Genomic DNA, 12358 nt, shown 5'->3' with positions numbered 1-12358 from the left:
ACGGAAGGTTTGCCATTGACTTCTATGGAAGCAAGGTCAGCTACAAAATGATCAATTAAATAGGATTCCAAGTATGATTTATTGTCCTCATGATACTCATTTTCACCCCATTAGCGTTCCTTTCCATTAGTGTGACCTTCGGTTTTGCATAGTTAAATGCTTATTGCTCCAAACCACGACCTAACAGGGTGAGAGTACAACTGATAAGGCAATGATCTGAGTCAAACAAGATGGTGCCCATAGGCAGGAGCTTCTTGTATAGCACACTGGACTCCTACACCTTGTAATGATTTTGGACATCCTGCCAGTATAAGATCTGTGCAATTCTAATAAATCAGTGAATGTGTAGGTTTGAACACCTGCCTGCCCATGGAATGAATTCCTTGTTTTGATTTTCTTGTGAGTGTGGCTTTTGCTTAATGTATGAAACTATCTTTATCTCAACCGTGAGTTTTCTTACTTTTACTCTTTTGATCCTCTCCCCAGTCCCAGCATGGGAGGAGTAAGCAAAGTGGCTGTGTGGGTGTGAGTTGCCACCTGGGATTAAACTATGACACTAAAATATAGAATTCAGACAAGGATTTTCTTGAGGGGTGAAATTAATATTAGTTTTCTTTTTCAAATAAAATTATCAACTTTGGATCTATCAAATGGAAAACAAGCAAAGGACTAATACCAGTGGAACAGGAATTCAGTTACGAACCTGTACCACAGAACCTGGGAAATCTTGACTTGAAGTTTCCATTGAAAGATAGAGGTGTTTGATGTTGATGTAGTGAAAGACGACACCCTGTACTCTATGTTCTTCTTCTATTGCTGTTGGAATTGTGTATTTAGTGAATTAGTCGTGATTGATGATAGTGTTTTAAGGACTTGCTAGTTCTTCCTGGGAAAAGATGGAATATTTTAGCTATATTAATGGTTTGAGACTTAAGGACAGCAACATATATTTTTGTAATCTTTCAGCAGGAAAGCCACAATTTATACAAATGGATTCACTCTGTCTTTAGCTCAAGCAACTCTGACAAAAGATGTCATTTGAAGTAATGTTGCTCATCATTCATAGATGCAAAAGCTTAAGGCTCCATTGCTTTGATATGAAAGTGTGTTGCAGTTTTCTGCTTCTTTTAATATCGGTATATGGTGTTAATGATACTTTAACTGTTTTAAGCAGCTCCAGATGAGACTAAGAGAACAGAAAGGTGCTTATTTGCCAGTAGAAAGTTATATACTAACTTGGGAGTATGCAGAAGAAGAAAAGCAGCATTCCAGCTACAACTCAGAATTCCCTAAATGTCAGCTCTGCAGCAGTTAAAAAATAGTGCTACAATGTGTTCAGCCAAAATTGCCAATTTACGGCACAGTACAGTATATTAGATCCCTTTACAGCACCTTGATAAGAAAGCACATCATTGCAGAATAATACCAAGGGCTGGGAGAGGTCTCTGGCTTACTCTGTTGTATTTGCTGAAGTGCAGCCCAATCCTGCAGTTGCATTTGAACGCTCCCTGTGGTTGTGGTATCAGTAATGCATGCATGGGGACCCATCGTGGGATGGGCAACAGACAACAAAAGCATGGTTCAGAAGGAGGTCTTTAGACACGATCTGAGAGTAATAGCAGATTAGGACAGACATTCTGCCCTAAAAACGTGTCTTACAGCACTGCTGCACTCTGTGCTTTTGCTTTTGTTCTCTAAATAGCATTGATACCATATAGCTTGTAGATAAGTGATAAATGCTCATATAGTGCCTGTATTAAAAGTGTGCTGACACACAAAGATTTTCATTATTTACTAATTAAAATCTGTGAGACAAAGTGCTAATATTTCCCATCTCTAATCCTGTATTTAGATTATCTCCCTACTGCCCTGTTAAAATACTTTGTTCTGTAATTATTAATCCACGTATTTTTCACCTCCTGAGAAACTGTTATCCTCCTTAGCTATGCATTTCACGTATTTCAGTTTAAGTCCTTGCCTTACATCACTAGAAAACAGACCTTAGAACTGAAGTTAAAACACATGCTGAACAAGACAACCTTTTTCCCTGTAATAAATAAAATGGTGTTTGATAGCGGTTGTGCATCAGAAGGAGCTGATGGACATGTATGTGTTGATTAGAGAGAACTGAATGTGGTGGATAATGAATTTTAAAGCAGACAACAAAATGGAAAAAAAAATTCCAATGGGGTAGGTGGTAGGTAAAACAATCACATATGCCTGGGTAGGTTGTGACACCCACTGTATGAAGAACATGCTAAGTAATGCAGTCTTTACTGTTTCCTGCCCTGTCATGCTGAATTTGTGCTCAGCCAGCCTCTCCATCCACCAGTCTTCCCATCCTTAGGGACTGAAGTATGGTAAGAAATTATAGTTCTTATTTGGAAGGAATTTTGTGGGGGTTTTTGCCTCAGATTTTTTTTTCATTTTACATTGGAACAAAACCCAAAATTCTCAAAATTCCTGTCATAAAGGCATGTCTGACAAATGCTGTGTGAGAATGCTGTTTCAGAAAGAAATAGAAGTTTCAGAGTGGCCTGACTGGAAAATTGGAGGGAGTCTTCTTTAAATGTCTTTAGTGCTTTAAAATTGTTCCATGAGCTGAGGCAGTAACACAACATAATCATACAGGAGATATAAAATGGCAGTCAAAATAGTATGTTGAGTTTCAATTGACTGATGTATTTTAAATGTCATGGCAGTTACTACCCAGAGCAGATTGAATTGTCTTGTTCTCTTGTTGAAAATGTCAAAGCAAAATCTTAAATTGCTTCAACACATGACAAACAGAAGACACTTTGAACGGGAAAATGAAGAGTCAAGCAGGTTCGTTACAAGAAGCTGACACAATTTCGTCAGGAATTTCTCAGAAATTACATTCCTGGTGCAAAACTTTAATCTGTCTGCTAGGAAAAAAGCAGCAGAAAACCTAAAAGATGGAAAAGGAATGTTCCCCTGAAAGCAGCAGAGCAATGTAGAAGGTGAGGAAAGTGGTCTCTGCTTTGAGCTGCTTCACCAAGACTGTCCAGGTGGCTGAGGGACAGTGCTGATGTCTGTCCTGGCACTTGGTGGAGGACTTAGAGGAGGAGAGAAGACCCCTCTCAGGAGTCAGTTTGGGTGCAGGTGGTTCAGGCAGAGGCAGGTGGAGTAGCTGGGTGTTGGGGCAGCCCATTTGTGTCATGTCCATGCTCATGGGGGAGCTTGAACTGCCTTTTTCACTAAGGCTGAGAGAGCAGCTTCCCCTTCCTGCAGCTTTGGGTGTATAAGCCTTGGCTGAGAGGATTTGTAAATAAAAATAGAGTTGGTTCCTCTCCTCTTTTTCCACTTGATGATTTTTGGCCCTTTCAATTTTTTTTATTCTATTTTTCTCTTGATTTAAAGATTAATCTTCATCTTTTAATAAAGGATGGAGGAAATACACTGAAGGATTAAATCCTTATCTGCAGCCATTTGAAGTGCCTGTGGGACTGTTTAATCTCACATTTCAGAGGATTTGGAAGCTAGGCCTCTCTGCAGTTTCTGCTGCATACAGTATATAAGTGCTCAAGTTGACCTGTGGGACAGGTGCAATCCATCGCTCACTCGCTGACAAGTTTATTTTATACTCCTCTGATAAAAATGTCTGGTGTGTTGACAACCTGCTTCACAATGGCCACATCGATTCAAAACAAGTGTAGTCCCAAAGACCTTTTTTTGGCCGTCTTCACTGTTTTCCAATGCTTTTAGCACTGTCTTGAGGTCTTTGAACAGTTTCACTGGGAAGTTCATTTATTCCTCTCAGCTCTGCTGGGTGTCACTCGCTGGGCTGGTTAATGGGGCTGCCCAGAGATGCACCAGTGGGCACTGGAATGCAAAGCCTTGGACCTTTTCATGAATGGATCTCTGTGCAGCCTTTAGTCATGTTCCTCTAGGAGGCTTGCCTGCAATTCTTTGCATCCCCACTGACCAGTAAACACTTTCAAGTAATGTGATAGTCTTAAAATATCACATTTACTGTTGACTACTCGCCTTCTGCAAACCTGATGCAGTGCTTTGCACATGTTTGGTGCACTTCTGTGAAAAAGAAATTGCATTCTTGGATCAGAGACACTTCCCTTTGTTTGACAGTAGCTGATACTGAAAGGTTCCGGTCCCAGGCTGATCACCAGGGGTTATTCTGCTTCTCATCAGCTGCTAGAAACTGATGCAAGTGGTAAAAGGCAGCAGAGCCAACTCTGAAAATGGGTCGTCCCGCCAGAGATTTCTATGGATGCTACTTTTTTTGTTAATTCTTTTCAATCCTTTGCCTCAAATAAGAAGACAAATTTCCTGGGATACCTCCTTCATTTCTTAAAGCATTGCCTTTCATCAGAAGATTTGCATTTTCTTGATCTTTGGTCATGAGGCAGGATAAACAATAGCAAGTGTATCTATCAGTTCCTTATGTGCCTATATTATGCCTGCCTTTATTCGTTTTCCTTCTCATCCAACCAATAATGACATGATTCGCCCCAATTTTTTTTTCTTAATGATGCTCAGTGTGCTTAGTGAGTATACAATTCAAAACTTCTTCAGTGGAAAAAATGAAAATGTAGCAAACCTGGTAGAATATATTATGCAGCTTTTGAAGGCAAATTAGAGACAAAGAACCTACATAAATATTGCATAAACATTTTTTGAAAAGGTTTTTCTCATCAAGTACACTGACATTTTTCATCATTGTAAAAAGCTTAGGAAGCCAGGGTGCTAATTCAAAGAATGCATCAGAATTAATAGACTGGACAGGGCAGGTGAAACCTTCTCATTAGCCCCCAAGAGAGCAAAACCAAATGGCAAGAGATGACTTAACTCAAGTTTCATGTTTCTTACTTGTGAATATAATTAGTCTAAAAGATTTACAGTTGAAATTTCATCTCAAAATTGTTTAGATGTGGTGTGGTGTGGCAGCTTTGCAATCATAATGACCCTGCTGAACATGAAAGCAGGCTGAGCTTTTACACTGTGCAACATCTAGAATTGTCCAAAGTACAAGTTTTAAATGGTTCCTACTGCCTTTGAGACTTAAGTGAAATGCATTTTTAGTGTAATTCTTCAGTAGTTCAGTCCTTTTCTTTGAAAAGCTGCCCAGGGATGTTTGGTCTGCAGTGAAGGTTTGATGTGGGCTGTCTCAGGGCACAGGTGAGCCATGAGGTTGCCTGAAACAGCAAAGTAAGAGAGATGGCAAAAGGAGAGGTGGCTTCCTTCAGCAGTTTGTGGTGAGCACTGGCTGGAAGCTGCTGTTGAACTTAGAGATGGCTTTTTCTGAAAAAAGAGCACCCATTGTTTTGCCTACATATGGTACCATAGGTGCTTAAAACTTAGTTCATCTCATATTCATCATTCACAATAATTCTCTCTTGATACACTATCTGTACCTAATGCAAGTTTTTTAGTTTTCGAGAATAATAGATTGCTTTGAGTTTTGTTAAAACAATGCATAAAATCCAATCCATGATAATTCATGTGTCTGGAGTTGTGCTGTGGTGTTGTACCTCACTGTGTACAAGTGGTCAAATTGATCATGGAATATTAATGGGTTGTGGACTGCAGCCTTTTGGTAGCCTGGCTTCAGGTTGACAAGAATGATAGCTTTCATTTCCATGCAAAGACTCCAGCTGTTCCTTTAAGATGGATGAAGTGATCTGGCTTCATCCGTCACCACTTCTTTACTTTTTTATAAGACAGAAAGAAAAAAAGAATTAAAAAAGCCAAACCATAAAATGTCATAAAATGTTCTTTGCAGATCTCCTTGAAATAGAGGGTAATTTAAAGCATCTTATTTCTGCCCAGAGTCCAAGAGAAACATTTTGAGTGCAGATGAAATTATGTGTCCTTTGTGCTAAATACACTCTGTTCATTAAATAAAGCACACTCCATTTGAGATTTTCATGAACTACATTGAAGGAAAATGTAATTTACATTTAGTAAGAATTTATTACATTTTTTCTCTACTTCAGAGGAAACTCATCCTTGATTCTTAAAAGTAAGCTGTGTGATCCACATTCAGGAGAGGAGTAAAATGATCAGAGGAATCATTTTGATTGGAAAAGAACTTTGCATAATCTAACACAATCTGTGAAATTCAGAAATGCAGTGGAAAAAAAAGGTGTGTTGGCAACTGTAGGAGTAAGGAAGCTTGATAACAACATACAGTAAAAGCCCTGCTGACACAGAATTCTTCAACTTTCCAGCACCCACCTTGCAATGACTCTAGTGACAGCACCAATGGTAACCACTACCATCAGTGCCACTGAATGTTTCACATCAGGAGATGCATAACAGTCAATGCCACGGGCATTTAACACGTATATTGCAGTCGTGTTAAGTGTTCAGCCCTGTTGTAATTACTTTGTGATAGGCACCTTGTGGGATTTTGCCATCTGTGCTTCAGTAATGTGCAATCTGTGCTATTGTTTCTACTCCACTTCACTGGAGTCCTGAGCCGTACTCTATTGCATAAGTTCCACCAATCTCACCAGTTTATTTTCTACAGCCCTACATGACTTGATTGCCTTGTGAGAAAGTGGAAGAAGGTCCAGCACAAACCTGAAAAATGGAAGATCCAAACGATCTCTAATCTCTACTTCTCTTAACATTTTGATGAATTCAACAGAGTTCATCTGGTACCTTCTCTCCAAAGGCATTTGGCTCTCTCTGTGCGCTCTGATAGCATCCCATGTGCAATAGATGGAGACATTTTAGGTGAGGAGACTGGCAGCAAGATTCTTTATTCAGAAGTGATTTTGTCCATGGAATGATTAGCTGCTCTTATTAGTTCTAAATAGTCACCATGGGTTACAATTTCATGGCCACAGCAGAAGCTGTTGGAGCAGCTGGTAAGAGCAGGACAGGCACAGCCGGTTGCTCAGGATTTTGACTGCTCTCAAAGTCAAGGGAGCTGTAGTCATGGCCAGCTTCTTCTTGGTGCCAGTAGCATGACCTGTCAAACACAGATTTGTTCCAAGTCATTGAGGACTTAATGGGTTAAAATCAAAACCACCACTAGCGAACCAAGATCATTTGAGTGCCTCAAAATTCATTTCCCTTGTGAGCTGCATTTCGGCATAGACACAGCATCTTCCTTAAAGCTGTGATTGTGTTGTTCTTTTTTCTATGTCATAAAAAGAAGTCATGTGATGAATTCCAGTTATTTACTGCTAATATAAAAATGCTAAACTTCTTCTTGCAGAAAATTATCCCACAGAAGCAGTCCTAACAGTGCATTAAGGCACTCTTTATCCTAGGTCAGATTTTCAAAAAGTGATCTTTGTGGTGCTAGTGACAGAGGGGGAGGCAACCAGCTGCTGAATCATTCCACAACATTTTCCCAAAAGAAGCATTTCCTGTTTGAATAGGAATAAATAGAAAAAAGCCTCTTTGTCATTGGCTAATGACTCCTGACTTCCACACAAGTTCTGAGTTTACTAAGTTGGAGTTTTTTGAGAATAAGTGTTCAGTTTTCAAAGATGGAAATATTTATCCTTTGACAACATTTCATTGCAGTGGCTTTATTTCTGTTAGAGCAAATGACAAATGGAGGTGCAATCATTTTGTCAGCCTAAACTGAGAGGAAGGAAATCACACAATAGGCAGTTGATGGAGAAGTGTGTTTTGACTGACTGGTGGAGCACACTACAATAGAGCTAATCAGGAAACAGGGTCCCTGTATAAACACAGCCTCACAAAATTGTATTTTTATGAATGAGTTGCTTCATATGGTTTCCTACTACTTTTCACCTTGTGTGATAATCTTCTGCTGTGCCAAGAAAATGAAAAGCAATGATTCTGATCTGGTAGTAGGTCTTCCTGGTGATAGATAGTGTGTTAGAGGTCCAGTCCACAAAGTCCAGGTGAGTACTCTTGGCCTTTTGAACAAGCTTTTAACTCTTCAAGGGAACAGTTCATTCCCTGTCAGCCAAACTACAGCTGTCACATTTACATTTACATCTGCACAATTGGCTCTCACATTTGCTTCGTTGTAAGCAGCGACATGAAAGATAAAGCAGTAGCAGGTCAGGCCTGAAGCGTTTTACTGCCAGCCGCTGAGAAATCTCTTGGCACAAGCTGGGATTTCAGGTGAGACAAAGGAGTTAGGTACACATCTTTTTAAAGGTGTAATGCTGAGCTTCTCTTAGCAACATGTGCCCTCTGGTTAATACATTGATTGAGAATTTTGTATGCTGGTAGTTCCATTGTCATCTATGGTGTGCTAGTTGCAGAGTCGCTGCCAAGATTTGTCTTTGCCAAAGTAGATCTAAGCCATGTCTGGAAGCGTATGTATTTGAACTGGGAGTGAACAAAAGCTTAACTTTGGGCATGAGCTAGTTTCAGATTAAGGATCTGGCATGCAGTTATTTGCCCCTGAGGATGCTATTCAAACAGATCTGTTCTGCTGTCAAAAGGTTAGCCAGATTCTTGATTGAATGATACTAGAGGCTCTGTGTTAATTAATGGTGGGAAAATGCCAGATCCTTTGATTGAAGGAAGTAGGTTGGCATGCAATTGTCTCATAGAAGCTTTGAAACAATTTTGTTAGATTTGCCGTATTCTGTTTCATATTCAGATAATTTCTCCTTTCATCATTGCAAATTACATGAGGAAATGTCCAGGAGGTACATCAATGGCAAAATTATAGAACAGCAAATGTACTTTGGGTGCTTATCACAAGAAGAGGGAAGTCATTATCCACCACAAGGAAGAAGAAGAAAGCTGTTCCCCAGCATTTGACCAGTTCCTAGCCACATGGGAGTTAACAATTTAGCTCCCTTCTACACACACCAGCTGTGCTGAGCCACAAGAAAGAGGCCCTTCAAATCATAAGCAGCTGGATTTCAGTGCATGATCCTGGTGTTGACTGGCTTCACACTGGACTACTTCAGGGCCTGGAGCACAGGTGATGCCTGTTGGCTTGGGGCATGCCCTTTTACATGGAACAGGGCAAGGGGATCTGCATTCAGTTCAGAAGTTGTGTTTAGCTGAGCCACCCCAAATACGCACTTGAGTTCATCGTAGCAGAAATTTGGGCTCCCTATCTGTCACTGTGGATGCTGTAAAAGTCTGACTGGAGTGGGGTGGGTACTGTGAAGCTGCTGCAGAGGGATGGTAGGAAATAGTATAGGGAAATAGAGCTGTGTCAAATAAACTGTGGAGGAGCTGGGGCTTACTGAGAAGCTTGATGGTTTTTCTAGCTGGTTATCACTGCTTTTCTCTAAGTAATGATATCCTAAGGCTGTTTGTTTTCAACCACTTTGTACTTTTTCAAGAGAACTCATTAGCGTGTCTGAATATGGAATGACAGATTTTTGAAACAGTAGGGGAAAAAAAATGAGCCTCTAGGCTCTGACGCTTCACTGGCACTGAAAAGCAGGAGCCACTCCTTTAAGTCAGTTTTCTTTTTTAGTTGGTCCTGTGAGTAGCTAAAGTTGACCTGTGCAGCACATTGTGCTCTGCTTTATCTGACAAGGATCACTGTTTAACTAACTAGAGAGACGAAATCTTTTACAAGTCTCTTCTCTGCTTTTCTGCAGCATTTCTGGTACAACAGCATACTCCTTGTGACTATGACAAAGAGAGAATAGAAGCATTATGTATGCTGGGAAGGAAAATGCACCTGTATGAACAGCTGCAGAGGATCACATCAGAGCATTGATTTGTACAATGCTGTCTCTTTAAAAGTCTTACAAACCGAGTGACAAGTGTTGTTGAAATCACAGCAATGTGATTATTTTTCTGAAGTTTGTGTGACTTTTGAATGGAGTGAATATAAGCATAGGAGGAAACAGCATTTTAGACAGTTCCTGAGCAGTCTGGCTGCTAAACAGCCTCTGGCCATGTTCACCACTCTCTTTTGGGAAGCACATGCATTGCCAGGTGCCTCTGGGTAAAGAAATGTCTATCCAGCTTGTCATCCAACACCTGTGACTTCCAGCCGTGCCCCAGGTAGTGAGTGCTGTTCTCCTGGGACAAGGCACAGAAGGCTCCCCTCAATTTCAGTTCTGTGCTGTCTCTGATAGCACTTCCATAAACAAATCCAGCCAAGGCAGTCCCAGCCTGGTCACAGGATGAAATCCTAGAATGACGAGGAAAGGCAAAGCAACCCCTTAGGCTGCTGCATTGTCAGACCCTCCTTAGGTGGGTCTGTGTAAATGGCTATGGGAACTGGTGCCTTGGGAAGCTGATGTCATCCTTCTTCTGGTGGCTTCACCATGTAAGTGTTGCTGCTCAGAGCAGCTCAAGGACATACCACCTTCCACAACATTTGGAAATGGAAAAAAAAAAAAGGTGTAGACAGCTGGAGCCCAGTTCTTCCCTTGACAGTTCATGAGGTAGATTCAGTTTCATGCAGAATTACTGCCCCTTTCATAATAGGAAGAGCATTTACAGTACATTTGTTTTCATTTCAGGTAGCTTTGTGGGAGGTCAAGTAAGAGTTTCTGCTGTTAGCTTTGTTAAATACATGTTGATACAGTAACAACACTAACTTTTTTTTCTTCTTTCTCTTGAGCAAGCCCGGAAATCAGTGCCACATGTCTATAAACTGTTCCTAGAATTAAGGAAACTTCTTGTAGAGGAATGGGAATTTGAATAAAGGTTGTTGCTGGACTTCTGTCAAATACAGAGATCATATAAGTCTAGTGCCCCTTGTAGTTGAAAATATCTTGTATTGCCTTCCTGTTTAAGATCTATCAAAAGTGAATTTCGTAAGGTGAATAAGCGATCTGATATCTGACCTCTAAAATAAGAATAGCCTTTGTTTCCAATAAACACATCTGCCATTGAAGAGCCAGCAGTTTGTTGTCTTCTCATCTCAAAACCCCTTTGGGTCATTTCAGTTCCTATGGAAAGAGCTCTGACATGCTGCAAGTTCATTATGGTGATTACTCTCCAAGAAGAGTATGGCAGAACATAACCATTTAAAATGTGACATGTAGAGGCACATTTAGAAAACTTCCAAGTGCTGCAAGTAAAAATGAGGGAAACAGAGGGAAGCTCTGGTCAGATTGGATTACAAAGGGTGTGCGTGGGAATGGGATATGAACAGAATATTAAGAAACGAAAGTCTGAGCATGCTGGCACAGCATGGATGAAGCTGCTCCATCAACTTTTCTCCATGCTCTACAGTGAACAGAGTAAAATTTAGTACCAGAAAATAATGATATAAGGAAAGCATAAAGGTAGCAAGAAAAGCCTGAAAAATTGAAGAAAAAGTTAAGGAAAAAAAACTGTTATAAGTATGCCAGAAACTGAAACTCTGAGGCCATTGTGGTTGTAAAATTGTTTTGTAGGTTGGCAATTGTTGTTGTTTATTTTACAAACTCAGGTCAAATAATTTCAGGTGATGAGTTTTAAGAGGAAAAGTTTGAAGGTAGTTTTGAAATGTTTCATTTTATGTGGTGCAAGATATACTTAATTAAAAACACTTCTCATTTTCAGGAATACACAGTCATTTATTTCAAGCTAAGCCAAATTTACAAAACCTATTTGCACAGCCTGGCCCTAAGTTTTCAAACAGGGGCATGAAGCCTGTGCCTGTAGCTATGCTTTTTGATAATTGTATTATCTGCTTGCTGGAGCAGTCCTCTGGCAGGACAAGGCTGGGGTATTGTTTCCTGCTCTCAGATATTTCTGCACAGCAGGAAGCAAGGTCCCCAGTAAGGCTTTGAGGAGAGGGTCTGGGTACCCCACTTGCTGGGGTGGGAGTCTAAGCTACTGTGGAGCTGCTGGGATCCTTCAAGCACAATTAGGTGCTAGTTTTCTATGTATTGTTTTGAACAGGCATAGAGACATGTTGGGACTGGTCACACTGAGACAGATTTGTCTGGCACTACAAATTCATTGTGTTAACTTCGCAATGTGAGCATCAAAACTGCTTATTCTACTTACTACATGTAAGTTAAAAGTGAGAAGTTGAGTTTGTTTTGCTGCTTTGTGCTAAAGATGTAATTCTGGAAACAGGTCATTTCTATTGAATCAGGGGATCACCACAACCACGAGGTGGGTGGTAACACATTGGCTGTGTGGCAGCTACAGTGTGTGGTAAATGTTTACGTGCCATCAAGTATGCAAACATTTGATTGCTTACATGACAGAGCTTTTCTTTTGCAGTCATTGGTCTCAAGTTTTCCATTACATTTTCTCATTTTCTTTTCTAGCTTTACTCACAGACAAACCTCCAAAGCCGTTGTTCCCCATGGAGAACCAGCCAACTGTTATAGATGTCCAGCTGGGTAAGTGCCCCTCTGGGAATCATAGATTCTAAACTTCCACTCTGGTAGCAGATGGGATAAATTGAAAGTGGTAAGAAAGGTTTAATGGTAGTTATTACATGCAAATCAATTTG

The 12358-nt window shown here is 40.3% G+C and overlaps 1 protein-coding gene across 2 annotated transcripts in view; it reads left to right on the top strand.

The window, feature by feature from the left end:
- The window catches only part of IL1RAPL2 (interleukin 1 receptor accessory protein like 2), a 385745-nt gene that overhangs the window by 257972 nt on the left and 115415 nt on the right, over positions 1 to 12358 (top strand). For both annotated transcript variants that reach the window (XM_063423231.1, XM_063423232.1), the window contains one exon: positions 12171 to 12245. In XM_063423231.1, the coding sequence (XP_063279301.1) occupies positions 12171 to 12245 (75 nt within the window). The remainder of the gene's footprint in view (positions 1 to 12170; positions 12246 to 12358) is intronic.

Source organism: Prinia subflava, chromosome Z (assembly GCF_021018805.1).
Source record: "Prinia subflava isolate CZ2003 ecotype Zambia chromosome Z, Cam_Psub_1.2, whole genome shotgun sequence".
Lineage (NCBI taxonomy): Eukaryota > Metazoa > Chordata > Aves > Passeriformes > Cisticolidae > Prinia > Prinia subflava.
This window is presented reverse-complemented; position numbering and strand designations above follow the sequence as displayed.